Consider the following 22,569-nt stretch of genomic DNA (forward strand, 5'->3'; position numbering starts at 1 on the left):
GCCATTGATATTTTACATGATACTTTTTATTATATGTTTACATGAGGTTTTACCTCCAGTTTGAGTGGCAGCCTGTATAAGCTCAGTCAACACATTTATATTACATCACATGTTATCGACACACATTTTACAACTTGAAATGTTTGTTTTTGAGCAAAATACAGTAAAATATGTTATAATCTTTGCATATACAATGGAAACGCCCGCCTTTTCTTTTTTTACCTTTATCTTTTTTTTTTCTTTTTTAGTTGTACCTCCTCCCTTCCTCACTCCAGCATAAACAAGGACAACAAAATATCTATTTATCCCTTCTGCATTTATTTTCTGGTCAGTTTTTTGCTGGTGTTTATGCAGAGATGCCGTGGACCCTGTAAGGCAGCAGGCTGGTCACAGGGTAGATGGGAGGAGGGTTGGACTCAGAGCAACGAGTCGATGATGAAGGAAAACTCTGCGAGGCAGCTGTTCCTTCTGCTGCAGGGAAATACATCGAGGCCCCCTGAAAGAGCAGGACAAAGGTTTTTGTAGCTCAATCTGGGTTCTTACTTTAGTATTTTTTTAACACTCGTGTTGTCCTTGGGGTCACTCTGACCCCAAATGAAATCTTTTGCCATCAAAATGTATTTTTTTATACTTACGTAAACAAGGTCTATTGGATGTGTGGTAATGGGTTGGACTGAGGTAAGACTAAAGGTGTAACACAGAATTGATCGACAATTTATATAATATGCGTTAAATAAAAGTCAAAACAGGGCAGGGTCAGAATGACCCCAGCAGACAAAAGGTGTATGGCAATCGAGAGGACATTAAAGGCCACTCAGAATGAAATTATAGACAAATTTTACAATCACCCAAATTGAAAAAAAGAGCTGACATCTGTTACTCACAATTAGAGGCAATTTTGCAATTTTGTTAATTAAAACATAGCTTTCTTGTCTTGATGCAGAGACAAGGATAAGACAGAACTGGGAAATATCTGGCGTTTTCAGTTTTGTGTGTTTCAGTCTGCATGTGGGATTCCAATGAGTTTGAAAAACGTTTTGAATAAAAGGCTGAAAATATGCCAAAAACATAATATGACTGTTGCGGGTTCCACTATTCTAATCTGCAGGATGTAAATGTGAGAATCCTTCAGTAGATTAAACAATAGATAAATGTTAATGCCTATTATTTTGAGATGCAACATCAGAAAAAAGCAATTCATAAAATCTCACATCCCATGTCTTAGCTTTTTCAAGACTTTTGTCAGATATATTTGAGACATTTTAATACTGTTGGATAAATGAATTCAATGCCTTTTAAGACTTTTTAAGGATCTGCGGGATCCCTGTATATTTAGTCCATCCATCCATCCATCCATTTTGATCCACTTATCCTGTCATTGGGTCGTGGGAGCAGCAGGCTGAGCAACGTATTCTGACCATTTTCCAGCTCTTCCTGGCAATCCCAAGATATTCTCAGTCCAGATGATAAATGTAATCCCTCTAGTGTGTTCTGAGTCTGCCTCTGGGCCTCCTACTAGTATGACGTGCCAGGAAAACTTCTAACTAACGGGAGGCACCCAGGAGGCATCCTGATAAGATGCCTCGAACCACCTAAACTCCTCTCTTTAGACCCAAAGTAGCAGCAGCTCTACTTTAAACTCCCTTCAGATGTCTGAGCTCCTCTCCCATTCTCCAATACTCAGCTCAGTTACTCTACAGAGGAAGCTAATTTCTGCGGCTTGTATCTGCAAGCTCAAGTTTTTGGTAACAGCCATAGGTGAGGGTTGGGAGGTAGATAGACCGTCTTATTGAGAGCTTTCTCTTCACCATAGCGGTCTGGCACAAAGCCTGCATCACCACTGGCACCGCACTTAACCGCCTGTCCATCTCACGCTCCAGTTTCCCCTCACTCATGAATGACAGCCAGAGACACTTGAACCTCTTTGCTTGGGCCAGCAACTCTCTCCCAAACCAGAGAGGCAATCCACCATTTTCCAGCAGAGAACCATGGCCTCAGATTTGGATGTGCTGACTCGCATCCCAACCACTTCACACTCAGCTGAAAACCACACCAGTGCGTGCTGGAGGTCACTGTCTGATGATGCCAACAGAAACATATCATTTGCAAAGAGCCGAAATTTGTCCCCAAACAGGACACTCTCCTCCACCCCGTGTTTTCCAACAAAGACATATTAATATATGGACTGTCAAATCAATTATGTATAATCTATTTCAAATTTCCAAACTTCTGAACACACCAAGTTCACAAGATCTTTACAAGCCTTCACCCACATCTCACTGATGTTTTAGATCAAAATTGAACTTTCCCACAGTTCCTTCGATATGTCTCTACTGATGTGAATTCCAGTAAGCAGCCTTTCTGAGGATTATAAAAGTCCGTTTTATTGTTCTGATGAAATTACAGCGTTCCTGGTGGCTTTATCATAAAGACTGAAATGCCACAACCAAATATGTTGATCAGATGTGGGTTGTCGACTGTGGAGACCTCAACGGTCTTTTTCCACAAACACTGTGGAAAAAAGCAGATTTTAGTTCTCTGACACCCTGTGGAGATTTCATTTAATTTTGTTTTTCTTCCATTCATAGTTTCTCACTTAAACAAAAAATCCGTGTCCTCAACATCCAACAATAACAACAAAATAAATTTCCCACTTCATTTAACATGCATAAAGTGTGTTTCTACATACATAATCATTTGGCAACACTTGTGGTTTTGTGGCTTGTGTGTATGATGGTAATTTGAATCCGGCATGGGAAAGGTGGACCACATCACTATAAAGAAAAACCTCCACCAAAGAGAGTTCATTCATCACTTGTGACCCACTCTCAGGGTGTTATGGTGTATTTATCTACAGAGACTCTACCTCTCTGCCTGTATTTTCTTATTTTCTTCTCATTTTAGAGCGGGTAGGAGCAGCACGCATCCAGGAGAAAGCTTCGAAAATCGCAGACATAGTGCTGAAAAAATGCAATGTGAAAACATCTCTATAGTAACAAACTTTGCGCAGATAAAAGCCAGTGAAGTGAAGGTCACAAATTTTGGGTGACATAAACAGGAGAAAAAACACATTTTTGAGTGGAAGGGGGCTTAAATGACAGTTATCCATAAACAGTATCAATAATAGCTTCAAGGCCTCCATTGTGTACATCGGATTGTGGCCCTCTTCCCTTTTGTAATGCTGCACCACTTTTTCCGGCACATTTAACACCAAAATGAGGGGTTTTTGAGTGTCCTGCAGCCAAACACATGAGCCTGCTCGTCCAAATGTTGTAATCCAGAACTCGTGGTCCAAAACTCCACAGGCCTTCTCTGAAAATTTGGAGTGCTTTGCTCTGTTTTGAGGCGAAAATGCTGTTATTGATGTTTAATGGATAGATGGTGGATGGAAATGGGAACGTTAGGGACGACTGCATGACTGAAAGATGGTTAGTCTCAAAGGCAGAGACACACAGAGAGAGACAAAAAAGAAAGACAAATTAGGTCAAACACATTAATACTGTATGAAGGGTAGCTCGTATGCGTGTGTGTGTGTGTATGTGTGTGTTGCCTGCACACTGACTGGGTGGAGCTGGTGGACTGTGTGTGTGTTGGCGTCCATCAGTAGTGGAGCTGTCGGGGAGGAAGATGCTGTAATCTGAGAGGGCTCCGTCACAGGGCTCCTACTCCTCTGTCACACACAAACAGAAACACAAACAAAAGTGCACACACACACATACACGTTGTTGACACTGTGCTCTGGTTTTTAAGGTGCACACATGTAAAAAGTAAAAATGTTAACTGTTAGAGAAGAAATGATAAAGATGGTCCGATGAAGAGCGCTCTCTGATTACATTTTTTGATGGAAAGTCTGCAGCACAGACAGTGTGCAAGGGTTATCTTGGTTACATGTCAGATGTCTCACCTCCAACACGAAGGCCAATCTGAATACATATATGTGATCCTATAACTTGGAAAACTGAAAACTGAACAGAGACGACTGTAATCTGCAAAATCGTTTCAGTCAGAGACACTTATGTCAAGGCCCTGACTTATCATAGCGAGTAGTTATTCAGTTAGATTTGGCAGAAAAGGCTCTGGATTCTGCTGGAAAATATAATTCCTCCTTAATCAACTCTGTCTCATGAAAATTTACTTTTGCATAATACTAAATTGCTTTCATATTAATGTGGTGTTGACAAAGAAAGTGCAGGACTGTGGCACCAGAATCCTGGGTTTGCGTCCAAACCTCTGTCTGCGTTTAGGAAACAAAAGCACTTTGGTTAAGGTTAGGGAAAGATCGTGATTTTGGATGTTAATAAAAAACAATAATAATAAAAGAATAATGCTGTAATCACAAGTGGATAGTGTATTGCCTATTTTAATCTAAAAAAAAAAAAAGAAATATGTTGTCAGTGAACATTTACTGATACGTTCAGTATCAACACTTTTGCGACTTGCCTGGAACTTTAATAGGGAACAATTCCTCATTATGTTAATAGAGAACATAATATGCGTCATTCCTTTTACCTCAAAAACGTATTTGAACGAACACACATGAAAACTCGATTTTCAGATCTTAGGCATTTTTTTGTAACATTTAATGCTAATGACTATAAAAAGCCACTATTACAGTATTAAATCTTTAAAAAAAAACATCCAGTTGTTCTCTATTGCACAATGTAGTTAAGCAATGAGCCATGAGACGTCGGGCTTGTAGTGACTTAAGAACAACTATGGGGCAAAAAATGTAGCACTTGAGACAGAGTTTTCACCGCCATCCCATATAAAAGGCAGACAATGTTTTTTGGCACCAAAAAACTTTTAATGGGGTGTTATAGAAGTAGGGCCATAAGCAGGAGTAAGTGTAAAGAAGGTGGTATTTATTAACATTGAGTGCAATGCAGCCTTAACCCTGGCAGGCAGTATTGTGTCAGAGTAGTGTCGGGCTTGACTTATTTTACATTAAAATAAATTGATCAAAGTGTTTGCTCACACAGGCTTATTCTTTTTAAATGTTTTGTATTTTAATTGTGTTGGCACTTTATACTTGCTATTGTACCATTTACTTTAGGAGGAAAAAATTCTGTAATAAAGTAAGGAAGTCTTATTTTACTTTTTATTTTAGCTTCAGGGTTCAACAACCAAAAGAGCGCAGCTACCAAGGTGGCGCTTCACTTTTCCAGTTGTTGACACCCCTACGAACCCCTATTCTAAACCCCTATTAATAATATATTTTAGCTTCTGGGTTCAACAACCAAAAGAGCGCAGCTACCAAAGTAGCACTTCACTTTTCCAGTTGTTGACAATCAAACCAACCCCTATTGTAGGCCCCTATTAATGAGATATTTTAGCTTCAGGGTTCAACAACCAAAAGAGCGCAGCCACCAAGGTAGCGCTTCACTTTTCCAGATGTTGACACCCCTACGAACCCCTATTCTAAACCCCTATTAATAATATATTTTAGCTTCAGGGTTCAACAACCAAAAGAGCGCAGCTACCAAGGTGGCGCTTCACTTTTCCAGTTGTTGACACTCCTACCAACCCCTATTGTAAGCCTCTATTAATATGATATTTTAGCTTCAGGGTTCAACAACCAAAAGAGCGCAGCCACCAAGGTAGCACTTCACTTTTCCAGATGTTGACAATCAAACCAACCCCTATTGTAAGCCCCTATTAATGAGATATTTTAGCTTCAGGGTTCAACAACCAAAAGAGCGCAGCTACCAAGGTAGCACTTCACTTTTCCAGATGTTGACAATCAAACCAACCCCTATTGTAAGCCCCTATTAATGAGATATTTTAGCTTCAGGGTTCAACAACCAAAAGAGCGCAGCTACCAAGGTAGCGCTTCACTTTTCCAGATGTTGACAATCAAACCAACCCCTATTGTAAGCCCCTATTAATGAGATATTTTAGCTTCAGGGTTCAACAACCAAAAGAGCGCAGCTACCAAGGTAGCACTTCACTTTTCCAGATGTTGACAATCAAACCAACCCCTATTGTAAGCCTCTATTAATATGATATTTTAGCTTCAGGGTTCAACAAACCAAAAGAGCGCAGCTACCAAGGTAGCACTTCACTTTTCCAGATGTTGACAATCAAACCAACCCCTATTGTAGGCCCCTATTAATGAGATATTTTAGCTTCAGGGTTCAACAACCAAAACAGAGCAGCTACCAAGATAGCACTTCACTTTTCCAGATGTTGACACTCCTACCAACCCCTATTGTAAGCCCCTATTAAAAGGGTGGGGTGCAGGGTCTTTTACATGTCTGTGCTCAGGGGCCCAAAATGATAATAACCTATTCATGCTGTGTGGGCTTACAAATATCAGATGACCCTCTGCTAAAGTCTGCTCTCTGACTGTGTGTGCACAGACTGTGGGACACAGATATAGAATGCTGGGGAGTTTCATAGCTGTGATGTCACACTCAGGCCTTTATGATGAAACGATGATGAAATGTGTTCTAATCCCGCCCAGACAGTCAGGGGCGTATCCATGGAGATTTCAGCACAGACTATCCCTGAAATCTGATTAGCCACCCCAGGTGCCACCCCACTATAACTGACTATCTTGAATTTCTGTAATAAAATACGGAAGCGTTATTTACTTTACTTTTGTGTGGTGTAATTCTGATTGGTAGGTCTATTTATCATTTAAACTCAAACATAAACAGGAATGTAAGACACTACAATGTTAGTAATTAAAGTAGGTATGAGGAGAGGAGACATAAATTGTAAATTAAAGCTATGCTGACACGCAGCACCCATATTTCATGCATAAGTTAGTGCCCCACTTGGGTCACCCCCAAAAAATAGTACTGCAATATTTTTGTGTGGCAATATCATATCGTTACAGGGACACCAAGTATTAATTTTTTAATATATTAATCATTATATCACAAACACAAATTAAACTTTTGGTAGCCCACCAGAATAATGAAACCAATTTCTTTTTCAGTCTGCAGTGGTGACAGTGGTGTTGAAACTGTGATGAATCTGCTTTGGTTGTGTTGTATGTTTTTGTATGTGTTCTCTCGCTCTCCCTACCCTTTCTGTTCTCCATTTGTTTGTTTGGTTATTAAGATCCCCATTAGCTTCTGTTTTAAACAGTAGCTACTCTTCCTGGGCTCTCCATTCATTTACAAGATTATATAAATAAACATAACATTCATCCTTACAGTTTGACTAAACAAAATACACCAATACAACACACAATAACAAGAAAAAGTAGATAGATAGCTCAAAGTCGATGTCATATCTTCAAGACCATCAAAAGTATATATCATAGAAAGTCTTCTACACTATTCCTTGTGTAAATAAGGTTCATAATTGGTGATCCTTACAGTATCCACCACTGCCATCTTTACCAAAAGGTTGGCTGGCCTCATTTGGCCAGGAGGTGTGACCAACATTGGTTTTTATTCATCTATAAAACTTTGAAACCAATGCTTCCTTCCTATATTTCATCCCTCTTAATTCTAAAGTCACATAATCTGGGTACTCGGTCACAGAGTAGCTTGTTACTTCACGTTCCCCAAATCAGAACTGAACTCTGAAAAATGACATTGTCTTACGGTGCACCTTATACATGAAATAATCTGCAAAGGAACTTAAACTTGGACAATTATAATCTCTACACCATACCATGTTGATTTTTCTGCATTTCTATTTTTAGCTATTTTCATTGCAATTATTGTTTGTTGCTTTGTATGATTCAGTTTTGTTTCTTTTGATTGCTTATGTTTTAAATGCGTTGTCTCCCTCAATGATTTCCCGAGTCTTAAATAAAGGTTTGAATGAATGAATGAAATCAATACAATCATAACTTTTTGTGAAAAGGTATTGTATTACTTTCAGAAAGCAAAACTTGGTAATGAATTCAAATGCCACATTTGCTCAATAACACACTGTCCTCTGTATTAAACTAGCTCTACAGAGAGACAACAGAAAACGACTCTCTGATGACTGTCGAGTAGAGTAATGATGTATGTCTGGAAAAAAAGGCAGCTGGCTACAAAGTATTTCTGCAGTAATGCAGCCTACTCATACTCTTTTTCTATGGGCAGCGAAGAACTATGCGAGCTGTTTTGTTCTCTGCTACTTGCAGCTCATTCAAATTAGTTCCTGTTGTGTTGGGCCAAATAACTGAACAAAAATGTTACTGTGATAATACTAATGCCTGGACTTCTATGTCTCCTGCAGGGCATGTGTGTGGCAGGAGGTGTGGCTGGCTCCTCCAGCAGCAGCAGCAGACGAGGCACACCTGTCTCCACCCAGCTCATCAACCTGCCTATAAAAGCCTCGTCTTCACTTCACTACTCTGCCAACTCAAACTCCTAGATGTTGTTTTAAAAGTAATGTTACACAAAGTTAAAGTAGAAAATTGTATACTTAGAAGTACAGCATTCAAATGCGCCTGGGAGATGCCCCCGCAGTAATGGCTACTTGTTTACTTCCACTACTTTGCCAGATTCATTTTTAGATCCTAAAAACTGAAGATAATAATTCAACCAAGCCTAAAAATAATAGACAAAACATTAAGTCTGACTAGATTCAAGTCCCCTTTCCTGCATAAAAGTCCTGTGTTTCACCCACTCAACCACTATGTCATACTTCTGTCACATCCTGGCTCTTACGCCGGACAAAAAAATTAAAGAAACATTACAAACACTACTGACTAACAAAGTTATTTATTAACTAAAAGTAATCCAAATAAGTCAAGAAGTCAGTAGTGTACGGGGAGGATGAGTGAGAATTTGCAGTATGGGTGTTGTGCTGTAAAAACAAGGAAAGAGGACACAAAAAACACAAAGCAAAGAGGTGTTTTGAGGAGGTCTGCCAACATAAATTGACTCGTGTGCATGGAGCACACCGGCCTCAGGTGCATCCAATGCCACTGATTGCACTCAAACTGGAATAAGAAAACACAGCAGAGGGGCCTTCACACGCTCCCCACGGACTGGGTCCCTCTTTATACTACATCACTGGACTTTCTGGCAGTACAGTTGGGTGTTTTTTCATGTAAATTTACCACTTTAATCTTAGAAAATATCCAGATTGGCTAGCTCTAACCATGACATCTTTGCCTTAATTCCAATAGTGTGTTCACACTGAGCACAATGCGAGTGTTTCACACGGCGAGTTTGCACGCAAAGTCAATGCAAAGATAGATGCAAATTAACACTGACACTGTGTCACGATGTCGTTGTCTGTGGACACAGAAAGCTTAAATAAATAAACCTGGGACAGAAATCTGTACACTAGGTGTAAATATATTGGGAATTTGTTGAAATAATATATGAGTTAAAAGACAAAAAGTGAAAAAGGGGTAGGGATATTTATGTTTTATTTCTACCTACTCCTTTTTGGATTCTGTACATTTGTTTTGCTTGTGTGTTTATAACATGTTTTATTTTTTGGTTGTAAATAAATTAATTAATTCATTTAAACCTTTACACAAAATCCCAGCTGCTGTAGCTTGATTTCATTCACTTAATAACTAGAAATATATCACGTAACATCTGAATAAATCAAGCTTTGATGCAGGAAGTCTGAACTCAAATTAAGGGGGTTGCTTCATGAAATTTTCACACACCATTAGGTGCATTTGTAACCGGTGCATACAGTTAATCCTAATTGGCTCATTTAATTGATGCAGCACACAGCCTTCCCTGCAAAACCTCTGATACATTAGGACCTCAGAGTTGTTCTGGTCTCCGTATGGGTGGCCTCTCTGTAGTGTGTCTCAACATCTCCCCAGGGGTCGATTAAGTGTTTTGTAATCTTAAATCCAAAACTGCTGGAAACTGTAAATCTATAAATGACACAATCTGTTAGTTTCCCTATCTTTTATGTAATGTATTGCAGACAGACAGGGAAAGAAAACATGAAACATCTGCAATCTGTAAATTTAGCAATGTAAATAAATCTTGTCTCGTAGGTATGTACAGATCCTACAGATATGGAAACTTCCTGGACTCTAATATTAAAAGTCTCCCCCAGCAGAAACATCTTCCGTCACACATGAAAATTTATCGACAGTATATAAACACCATAAACACAAAAATGCGGGGTGTGAAATGTGGGAGAAAAATTAAGTGATGGATGATTTAAGAGTTGAATCATGTTAAATTTAAGAACATGAGGAGGAAAATCCTAATAAATTCCCAGGGTGAGAACTATTACAGTTCAGTGAGTTTAATCCTTAAATTGTTGCGGACAATATTATTTATAAAAGGAGCACGATCATGCAACTTCAGACAGAAGGATGGAGGCTGTGTGGTCTGTTGGCAGTCATCTCCTGCAGCACTCCAGATCATTTAGGCCAGATCGGATGGATCACTGGCAGCATAAAGCTCAATGAGCGCTCCATAGCTGACAAAAATATAAAATCAGTAGTGTTTAAAAGAAGTATATCACTGCTGGAAAGATAGACTTTTTTATTTACTTTTTTATAAAATTGAGCTGTCTATACGGCAGAAAGACGCAAATTCCTTTGAAACTGGTGCTACATGACCTGAGAAAACACAGAGAAAGGACTGAGGCATTCACTTTTGCTCAAGAGGTAGAAAGCCTACAACTACCAGAATGCATTGTGCCTCACCAGACCAATAAACAATCCTGCTGGTGGGTGACGTAATGTGAGCTCAGAGGTTTTTCCCATCAGAAACAATATAGTGGCGACAGGTAACAAACAATTGGGAAAGTTAAATAGTAAGCTAAAATATGTTTCAAAAAAAATTTGTAAGCAAAGTATAGGCAACGCTGTGATAGAATTTTGGTTTATTTTTTGATCAGTGCTGTTTCGTTTTACCGTTTTATCTCAGTTTGGTCTGAGTTTTAAACAGAGAGAGAAAGAGGCCAGTATCTCACTCAAACAGAGACCATACTGAGATCAAGAACAATCTATGGTCCACGCAAAGGCCACAAATTACCTGCATTGTTGTTATACAAAGCAGCGTTTGTTTCATCTGTTCTGCGCTACTGTAGAACAACATGGTGGACTCCCGTATGTATATAATATAATCATTCTAAGGTAAAAAAAAAAAAAAACCCACAATGATTCCACAGTTTTAAACTCATAAAATCACAATAAATTAATATTCTATTTAAGTTCTGCAAGTATGCCGCCCTAAATCCTCCACACATGACTTTTAAAGCCAAATGGGCTTCTAAATATTTCAAAGGACGTGTTTGACCTTGTGTATTTCCATTTTTCCAAAGAGACCATAAAAACATGACAGGACCAAAAGATGCTTGTTTTAAAATACCAGTTGAGAGCTATGGGTAACACACACACATCACTTGCTTTGTCTCCTTTGAGGTTCAGAGAATCTATTTATCAAACATGTATCTTACCTTATCACTTATCATCTCTGTACTGATTTATTAACAAAGTGGCGATCTTTATCAAGACATTTAAAATACCACCTAACCTTCTAACATCTCCGTAAAACTGAGTTATGCTCACTTTGCTTCTATTTCACCTCTCTTCTTTATCTGCTATCTGAGTCATGATATTCAGAGATTAAGCTAAACTGTTATTAGGCACTTATTAAATACACAGTAAAACAGGCTGGAACCTCCTGCTAACAAATATGCTATGCAGCCAGACTCAGGCAAAGCACTTAGTTTACTTTTGTATGAATGAATTAAGTCAAGGGATTTGCAGTAAAACTGAATATTTGAAGTACGACCTCAGACGAGAGGTTTCTTTGTCTGCTCTGTATAAAGGCTTTGTTGCTGTGTAACTTCTCTGAAAACAAACCTCAGGGCTCTCCTGAACCCACTGCTCCACTTATGTTTTCACTTTCATTTTCATGTAGAGTTTGCGGTACAATCGCAACAACACTATTGAGTTCCGCTGTTGATTTTGTGTTCTGTAATCAGGGCGTCCTTGCAAAAGAGAAATTGCTCTCAATGACCTTTCCCTGTTTAAATAAAGGTTGAATAAAGGTTCAGGCTTTACGCTGTGTTAGGGGGTTATCAATTTTCACTGTTATGGCAGGCTTTGTGCAACAGGTCTTCTATGTGGTGCGGCTGGCTGGATGTGATCTGCCATTTGACTGTCACTTCAATTTGATCCGTGGCTCAAAAAAGAAACGGACCCTGTCTCCTACACGTCATGCAGAGTTCAACGTGACAGTAGAATGAGCAACAAGCGTCCAAGAAATCTGAAAGAGTGTACGTGACTGATTTCTGATTCATTTGTTCAGCCATGTCTAATTATAATCATACACAAGTAATTTCAAAAACAGAAAATATGTTTTTGAGGGAAACCAAAAATGTTGATACTGAACATATAGGCCAAATATCCACTATCATTATATTTCATCTGTTTTCCACCAACATAGGCAGTCTTGTACTATACTACTCAGTGGTAGAGGATGTTTTTTTTAATTAACTTTTTTATTGACGGTTAACCAAAATTCTAATCTTACTCTAATCTTTACCAAAGTGCTTTTGTTGTCTGGACCTGTTGTCTCAGTCTCAGTACTTTATGTCTGCCATGCTCAACCACGTTATTGCATAAATGTCCTGTTTTATTAATTCAAAGAAATGTCATCTCTGACAATAATCAAGGCAGAGATTATGTTGCCACCGCAACAAAATTGTGAATGTAATTTAGTAACATACAAACATAATGTTTATGAGACAGGGTTAAATTGTGGGGTTTTCCGTGTTTGTAAAACTGAGAGGTGAAAAAACAACACCAAAGGACAGAAAGATTGCTTTTGCTACAGTGCGTAAGAAAATAAGCGTTTGGCAATGAGGTCAGCACAAAGCTGCATTTAGGTAAAACTGTTACCTGTGGCCTATCGACAGCTTTAAAGTTTAAACAAAGTTTGTGAAACTTGTGAATTTTTGTTAATAGTGTTTTTTCTTTAAAATGTAATTGAAAGGAATTTTCTTTTTTTGTTATTTACTCTTAATCGAGCTTACATGTACCAAAATTACCACATTTACACAATATGGACCTTTGTAAGTACCTCTCAGTGTGTGTCTTACCACGTCCTTGATGCTGCCCAGCACCGCTGTAGTGAGGATGCCTGTGAATGAGGCCACGAGGTTTAGGCCAGTGAGCACCCAAATTAAAATGTACAGCGTGAACACTTCCTCACAGCTTTGCACACCGACAAACTCATAGTAGTTGCTGAGGTAGCCACCGCTGCAAAACAAAACAACAGCTTATTCATTATACATGATTTTTAATTTGTTGGACTAGAAAATTAATTAATTTTGGTGACAGTTGTCACATGGTAATTAGGATATTTGTCATTGACTCACTTGGCGCAGTCATACAGGTCACAACAGTAGCAGGTCCCACTTCGTACTGTCATACTACAAGTCTCCGTTGGACTCCAACAAGACACCTGAGAGAGGAATGCAAGTTCAGAATCTGTTCACCTGCAAATACGACACAGACAGGTCTAGTTAAAGCTGTCCTGGAAACCGTTGGTACATCTTTACTCACAGAGGTGTAGAAGTTCTCATAGACGTAACTGCCACCGCTGCTGTAATACTGGCATCTATGCGCTTTCAGTGGACGCATGTCCTGTCAAAAATTAATTCACTATATGAGGACATATAATCATCAGCAGGATTTAAAAACAACACCAATCCAACTTTATAGAGAATAACTGTAAGATGTTAAAAAACAAAATATAATGAATGTGTCTGTCTGTACAGAGCGACAAAAGCACATTTGAATTAAAAGCGCTGAGTTTCCAAAACTCCCTTTTAACACAATAATGTTTATTGTTCTTTTAAACTGGTGAAATAAGGTTCTTAACCCTGGAAATGTTTTCTCTAGTAAAAACTCATTGTAATCATGTGTGGCTTTTTGATTCTGGTTTGGTTTATTGACAGCATTTTGACATATTTTATGAAATACAACATTTAAAACTTTAAACAACCCGGACGTAACTTCTATCACTGTCGTGCTGTGGGAGGTGTGTGGTTTGATTTGGATCAACGTTGATGTTAACTGCAAAACTGAGGAAAACCTTTCCCATCTGTAGAGTGGTGGAGGGATGACATATATTTGTAGACCAACCAGGAAGTTAGCGTTGCATTGATTCCCTTATGGGATTTTTTAATGGGATTTTCAATTATCGCTAAAAATAAGCTCTGTGACGAACACAAGTTTATAAGACTTACAGGTTCAGGATGATAATGTTCACAGATGAACGCCACTTTTGTGTGTTTTGAAGCATAAATGAAATCGCTATAAGTAAAAAGCTTAGGCTATACACTGCTACATTGTGGTCTCACGACCTAGATGTCACAACTACAAACACTGTAGAAACACATTAAAACACAATCAAAAACTATTATAAACAGATAAATCTACAAGTTTGAGTGCGAGTCTGTAAAGCTGTAAAGGTGGACAAGTGAGTTTAATGAGTTTCTGTGTCCGGTGTGATGTCGTCTGGCGTCCCCGACAAACACTGTAGTCCCATTTAGCCACTTGTTAGCAACCGCCTTTTTTAAGACGAGTAAAACCTTAAAAGTATTTTATGTTGCAGAAATAAACGTCTTAATATCTTTACCCTGTGTTAACCACAGACCACATTTAAGGTATTTTACTGAAAACCCATTCAAAAACCCCATAGACTTTAAGAAGAGGGAACCGGAAGTGCAAAAAGGACTTCTGCGTTTTAGGACTCATTACTTCACCCCACTCTATTGTAACACCGGTGGAAATACACACTTTTTCTGTTGATTATGATTCTCCTTCTGTGGGAAGTGTTGCACTATTCTGGTCGATGATGTTGTCTGTGGCGTCTTTGTGTTATGGAACCTCCTTTAACATGAGATGGTACATCTGAAGGCGTTAATTTTAAAACTACATTGTATGAATAATACAGTACTTTTGATCCAACATTTCACCCTTGGTGCAATAAAGTACATGAACAGAAGAACAGAAAAGAGTAAGTACTAAATATAAGATGAGAAGATCAATAACAATCTCCCGTTTGTGCACTAATTATAAAAACTACAACCAGCAGCCAGTTAATTTAACATATCATAAACACTGGAAACAGCTCGTCAGGTGCTTTTAAAATGTAACAGCATCCACTGACCAGAGCCTCTAAAACTTACTAATTAACAATTTGTTTAAAAAAAGAAGTGTAAAAACCACAAATTGTGTTGGGTTTAAGTGCCAGATTATTTCTTAGCCAAGCACAGTAATTCCTGGAGTTTCCACTGGTAACATGAAATGTCAAAGTATTTCGTTAAATCATTACAGTCAAAATGTGGATGATTAAAAAGCAGACGAGGACAAGAATGCATTGCTGTTAAAACCACTTATAAATCTGGTTACTTATAAAGGAGTCTCCTCTGATTGAGCTCATCAAAATTTAATTAATCTGTCTTTTATTTAGAGGTTGGAAGCAGGAATGAAACTTTGCTTTGTTAACCTGTTTGAACTGTATTTTTTTACTGAGCTGGGCACAACTTCACGTCCTCCCTCAACGCTTCTATACATATGGTGCAGTTCAGCATGTTTGTTTTCTCACATTAGGCTTTCACAACTACTAATTTACTTGGTCAAAAACAAAACAAGCTAAGCGGATGAATGTTATAAACACTGAGCTGTAACTTGTGGGAACTCTTTTCATGGACAAAATTGTGTCAATATTGCCAACAGAGCAATGTTGGCACCCACTGTGGACCAAGAGGCTCACAGTCAGCCAGCACAGTGGTTTGTTTTTGCTGTACAGTCTCAGATTACTGCTTTGTTTCATCATCCAGTCCAATCAAAACTGGAGTCATCGTATACGCATGAAGTGCAGGTAACTCACCATGTTAAAGACAATACAGACGCCATCAATCACCAGGCACAGAAAAGAGGTGATGATCCCAAAGCTGAGGAATACAATCGCAGCCGTCAGCTGGAGGAGGAACGAAGAAAGAGCTTAAATAAGAGAATTTCCACATAAAGATAAATAACTAGTGTTATTTGATTATAATGAGAGCATAGTTTGACAGGAATGCAGATTATTATTGATTTTTTTTTCTTTCCAACTGATAAACGTTTTGCATGCCAGTCACAGCAGTAACTGTTTTGAAAATATGCTTATAGTTTTCATTTGTTTGAGCCTCGCTGTGAAGTTATTTGGTTTCTTTACAGGGCAGCTTGTTCAAAAAATAGCTATAGTTTTACAGCATTTTTTTTTAACTCTAACCGATGAGAGTATTTCTTTAATATACTTTTTTACATTTAAAGCTGTATTTGGTAACTTTTACAACTTTTTGTCATATTTCCTTAATCTGCCACTACGTCCACATGGCAGCACACAAGACAGATAATCTGTGAAAATAACATGCTTCTGATGGCAACACACCATGTAAATAAAAAAACAACCAATCAGAGCTGCAGAGTCACTAAAGCAGCTGTCAATCATGTTGCTGTTAATTAAGATTCAGTTACTACATTGCCTATTTGTCAAATCAGATGTTTTCAGAAACAGCTTTAAAAATGAGTTTCTTGGTCTGGTGTTTGGCCCTTTGCTTGACTGTTTCTAACATTCACAAACTCTCTGCCTGGTTTGACAGTTTGACTGCAGTTCATGAGCAGTGATTGACAGCTGAAATAGAGACTTCTTGGCTCTGATTGGTTGTTTTCTAGGTGTCCAGTAAATACCATTAGAGGAAGCAGGAGGAGGAGTGACATGATTTTTTTTTCATCTGTCTTATAGGCTAATTCTTTTACCAGGTTTGGACTGGCCATTGGGAAATTCTGAAAAAGGCCAGATGAACCGCCACCATGTCAAAGAAAAAAACTGCTGGAAAAAAAAAGAAAAAACATAGACAATCTTGCTGCAGCCCACTTTGTGTTGGGACAGATCATCTGATTAGAGATTAAATGGACCCAAAACCTTCAATAGCCTACTTATACAGCCCGTTCTCATTCCAAAGTCATCAAATGCTGTCACTTGTGCAGTGATTGCAGCGCAAGATCCTGATGCCAAAAGCCACCTTTTGCTACCGCAGCATACGTGGATGGGCGGCGACATCTGAGAACAAGGGGGTTTCCACATGATACACTGTTGGATGACTTCGGGTTGAAACACTGCTGATGATGACGTAATAGGAACATGAAGGTCTCTATAGGGTGGGCGGGAGGGGAGGTGAATGGATCAAACAAACCCCCGGTCTTTCATGCGGGAGTCCGGTGTTTGCTTCCCATTTGAATGTATTGGGTTTTTTTTACACCTTATCATTATGCCCCTTTTGCCTGAATCAAAGCATCAGTACCAGCATGTGCTTTTGTTGCCTAAACATAACCGTGTGCTTGTGTTGACATTAAGGTAGCGGCACCTTTTTGAGTCAATAGCAGATGCAGAAGGATACCTAGAGTGTAATGTACGATGTCCGCTAAATGTCCGCTGCAAAGAGGCAACATGTGACAAGTTGGGGCGAAATTGTGTGGGTAAGGCCGGTGCAGTGGTGCTGGCTGTCATCACCTCCCCACACCCCTTCAAGTGCATCGGTCTGTCAGTGTCAGGTTATGACACATTTGAATAATGACAATAATGACTATCTTTGATTACACTATTATGAAAATATTCACATTTAGTAATCATCAGTTTGTAGGGGCTTCCTACCTTTTCTGTACCGGCTCCTGTTTACTTTTAATTTTACGTATTTGTGAGTGTATGTATGTTTTGTGCCATTGTGTGTATATCATATCTTTTATAATATATACATAATTTATAATTTGCAAACAAGTCAAATAAAATATGCGGTTACTATTAGTTTGTGCCTGTGTGCTTTTATTTGTGCTTGTGCTCATGTTAATTAATGTGCGTTGCCTCATTAAACAAAATTAAGATTAAGAACATTTCAATATTTATGACCAATTTGGTCCAGATATTTCAATTAATATTTGTAAAACTTTTTTTTTTCCATTGCAGCAAACTGTCAGTTAAGTGTAGTCCAACAAAAAGGAGGAGAAAGTCTTGCACACATGGGCTGCTGAAAAACTGATATCAGTCTCAGAGCAGAAATATTTCTAAAACAGGTCTTCTTTGTTTTTACTGCAAATTTTCCAAATCATAATCATAATATTATTCATGCCTATTTGAGGGCAAACACAACTGTGTTCGCACTGTGTAATGTATAGGTGCTGAGTGTGCTGTGTCTAAACAGACTCCTTCATTCCTGCTCTCCATTAATCACAATCTCTACTCATCACATCCTAGAAATATATTACACGTGAAAGGCACATATGAAAACTGAAAATTACACTATCAAACATTATTTTGTACTAAATTAGTTTCCTGTGTGCTCCAAGGTTCTTATCATAAAAACCATCTCAACAGTGAATTGGATAAAAGCACGACAGCAAATCCAGCCACAACCGGCTCTTTCCAAGAATTTTCAGAACCTGTCCACAAATGCCCTTATGTCCACTCTTGAAAAGCATGATCTACTCTTTTCTAACATTTTTGGCATAACTCCTGGTTTAATGGCAGTGATGGATGGCGGGTTGGAACAGGGGGTCAAAGAGATCATAACAAGAATCGTCCGCTGGGGTTCCTGAGCAGCCAGACCCAATAAAGAAAGTACACGCTGTTGATACGGTGCCCATAAAGACTAGAAATCTGTATATGTCATATATTGGCTTAGAAGTTTAAACATTTTACTGTTCTGCAACATGAAGCCAAAGCAGATTTATTGTCATTTTATTTTTACACTGATCAACAGAGAACTATATTATGTATTGCTACAATACAGACTCATCTGGTTAAACCAATTGGTGACAGAGGTGATCTCCATTTAACTAACTGAAATATGTGACTTCTCAACTGGCAGCACCTGTAATGATTGAGGTGTGAATATTGACACTAACATTAATTTTTGATTTCATTTCATGCATATTTTTTCACATTGTAGAGATCTGTTTTCAATTTCACATAAAATGCCATTTTCTGTTGATCAGTGAAATAAGTACAGAAAGGTATGTTATCGGCTCACACATCAGATCAGTAAATATTTGACCTGCACATGACATCTGATACGAGGAAAAACAATTTGGAATAACATTATTATAGCGGGCAAGCACAATTACTTCAGCAGCATACACAGTTCTTTGTTTAACAAATCAGATTGCTTAATTTCCAGTTAACATACTGTAAACACCAGACAATAGTACTCACCATCATAAGCTTATGTACCTCTTTAAACACAAATACACAAATACTTGCTATATTCTACACAATAAATGCCAGGCGTTGGATTATCTTTGTGCAATAGCTGTCTGTTTGTTTGATTTAATAAACAGTGCATTTATTAATACTCATGTAATGTAACTACTGTTGCCTGTATAACTGCACACGTGCACATGTGTGCTCTACTGCACACAGTTATGCAGGTCACGGTGATACTGGGGCAGATTTATGGCTCCTTTACTAACGGATGTGATTGCCAAATGGGATTCTATCTTGGATAATGTTGGCTTGGGTTGTTGGAGTGTAAAATAATTTATCTGTAGTTTCTGTAAACCACAATTTACGGGACATTTTCAGCCATGTTTGTGGAGACAAAAAGACAGTATTTAAAGCCAAAACATGATGTTTTCCTCATCCTAAGAAAGCTGTTTTTGTGCCTGCACGTAACCAACACGCAAAATTAAATTGAAGATCAAAAGTGATGTAAAGTTAACATATCTGCGGTTTGCAGAAACGGCCAAATCTAACATTTATTCTGGTGACTGGGCTGTGTAAACTAAAATTATAGAGCAGAAAATAGCTATAAACGATAGATTTCACACTAACATTATCAGGCATCCATGCAATGAAATGATAGGATGTGCAAGTCATAATTTGAGCTTTTTTGATGTAACCTCCAAAATAATGAAGTTACTAATATTAAAAACATGGTAATATCCATTCATTACACACTTTTTTTTTTTAAAAAAAACACCACCCTCTCCTCAAGCTCTTTGAATGCAGAGTATTGCTTTTATTAAAGCCATATGCACACTGTTGTCTAAAATCACAACCTTTTTACTGTTTTATATCGTGACTTTACTCCCTGTTTTTAGTGTCTGTCCTCTAACTGCCAACCAGGATTAATATAATGGTCTTCCACAAATATTGAGACATTTTAAAGAGTGAAGGCTGAGACATGACATGAGAAGAGCAGAAAAAAAGGAGAATTGCATTCTCCTTAATGGTACACTTTAAAAGTCCTAGTTGTCACAGTGGGTGGTCACATGACGTATGTTGCATGTTGCAGAGCAGCACTGCTGGTCACCGTGCTAACGCATAAACTATTGGCCAAAAAACACTATCTTTTGGCAGGTCGCGGTTTGGGTGTGTACAGGGAAAACAAAGGAAGAATTATGACAGAGGATGTAGGTGTGTGAGGAGAATTTACCAGCTGTTTGCGGTTTTCTTCCAGGCAGAGTCCCAGAAGTCCCAGGAAGGATCCAAGGGTCAGCTGTAAAGAACATAACATAATGACCACAGTAATCGTTATCCAAAATAAAGAAATATGGTTAATTTTCATAAGAACTGTGATACTTTGTTATGATTTGGTTCTCTTCCAAGGAAAAAGCTCAGCAAGGTATTAGCACTTTTAACAGCTATTAAAGTGGCTCTTGTGGAGGTCTGCAGTATGTTTTATAGTGCATGCTGTTGCAAAGGGTGATCGAAATATGAAAGAATGATGCAATAACTGCATGGCTCAAATCTCTAGAAACTGACTCTGGTGGGTACAATTAAGGATAAGTTTGACATCCAGGAGACCCTTTTTTTCTGTGGCTTTACAAGAAAAAGAAAACTTGAATGCCAGCCACTGTTGGACAAGCGTGCGTGAATTTCTCACTGAAGCAAAGAACTGTCACCAGTTTAATGGCCTACCTAAAATGATTTCCGTTTCAAACAAATGTTTATTGGAAGGCCGCAACAAGTGAAGCTAAACGTTTGGCATTGTAGCTTGAATTTCATAATGGATATCACATGCTGGACAGATTTTTTATATGGGACCTCCATCTGATTTCCTTGTAGCTGCAAAGTTATAAACCCAATCTGTCATCTCGCTGTATCTGAAAAAATAAATCATGTTGTGGAATCTGAAGAGAGACAAATAAAAACCTTACAATAACTCCAGAGATGTAGCCAGAAACATTCAGGCTCTCTGTTCGTGTCGTCGTGTAGACTCCCAGCACCACCAGCAGCAGAGACAGACTGAGCATGCCCAGTACCAACCACAGCGCTCTCCTGACCCTCACCATTATCTCTGCCAACAAGACGAGCAAGAAACATGTCATATAGGATGAGTAAAACTCAGTAACTCAATAAAACTCAATAAACTAAGCTGCCAGTCTGCATATTTCTAGTTTAAGGTCGACAAACATACCTAATTTAGTTTGATTTAATTCAATTCAAACTAATTTAATTCTAAAAAAAAAAAAAAAAAGATCCAAACCCTGTGTCTCCAGTTTGTTCAGTTCAAATGTCATGAGTGTTTCTTTGATGCAACTAACAAATGGCATCTTTACTGCTCTGTGTGGAGAAATATTGCTTTAATATTTAATACTGTAAAAGATAAAATACCATACAGTTACATGTCATCAGTATTTTCTCAGTATTGAATATCAAAGTCACACTGGTCATTTTAAAGTGTCGACCCAAATACGACACTCTAACGTACACATGCAGTCCTCTGATTATTATTTTTAAATAGTAAGAATACAAACTGACACAAAAATAGTTCAGTCCTCTGTACTCCAATCATGGACACAATCATCAAGCTGCACATCATTGAAATGTTTTATTGTAAAACTATTCAGCAGTCAGGGACACAGGAAACAAATTACACAAGTAATGATGGCAACAATTAGCTTTTATAATAAAAAGTGTGTGCCCCATATTAAAAAATACACCTGTCTGTATATACTGTAAAATATGTCACCTGATTCTTGGATATTCTTTATTTAAAAACTCTTAAGGAAAGGATAATACTACAGCATAAACAAATACTCAGTTACAAGAAGTCCTGCATTTACGTAAAAGTACAAGTAGCCTATTAGCAAAAAAAAAAAATTAAAATTAAAGGTAGTCATTATACAAAAAGACTATGTCCAGAAAATTGTTTATTATGTTAGTCTACCAGATCATAATAATGGTGCATTACTGTGTAAACATCACTTACGTTGCAGCTGGTAAAGGTGAGTCTAATTTCAACTAATTTATTTAATGCTGGGTAGCTTCATTTATAACAATATATATATATATAATTTGATTCATTCATTCATTCATATTATTAATCTATGTGCAAAAAAAGGTCAAATTTACCTTCAAAATGTAGTGAAGTATTAGGTTTAACCATTTGAAACCTGAGAAAATTGGCATGATTTATTTTAAAAACATGGGAAGAAGAACAGAAGAACAGAAAAAAAATCATTGTAAATTACCTGTTGCAGGTCTCTTTGGCGTTGGTTTGTCCCGGCTTGTCGCTCCCTGCATCCTTGCAGTCATGATAGATCTACTCTCAGTCTGTTCAGCTTACAAACCCCTCTCTCACAAGCAGTGTGAATCTTGAGTTGCACTGGCATCTAGCCTACTA

The 22,569-nt window shown here is 38.1% G+C and overlaps 1 protein-coding gene across 1 annotated transcript; it reads right to left on the bottom strand.

The window, feature by feature from the left end:
- Positions 1-206: 206 nt before the first annotated feature.
- LOC121942747 (transmembrane protein 255B) lies at positions 207-22,492 on the bottom strand. Its single transcript, XM_042485990.1, has 9 exons — positions 22,418-22,492; positions 21,101-21,240; positions 20,377-20,439; positions 15,795-15,884; positions 13,460-13,540; positions 13,273-13,358; positions 12,994-13,153; positions 3,563-3,670; positions 207-496 (listed from the first exon to the last, which is right to left on the bottom strand). Exons 1-9 carry the CDS (start codon positions 22,479-22,481, stop codon positions 347-349), a joined length of 942 nt encoding a protein of 313 aa, XP_042341924.1. The 5' UTR covers positions 22,482-22,492; the 3' UTR covers positions 207-346.
- Positions 22,493-22,569: the final 77 nt, after the last annotated feature.

This window comes from Plectropomus leopardus, chromosome 5, assembly GCF_008729295.1.
Source record: "Plectropomus leopardus isolate mb chromosome 5, YSFRI_Pleo_2.0, whole genome shotgun sequence".
In the NCBI taxonomy this organism is placed as follows: Eukaryota; Metazoa; Chordata; class Actinopteri; order Perciformes; family Serranidae; genus Plectropomus; species Plectropomus leopardus.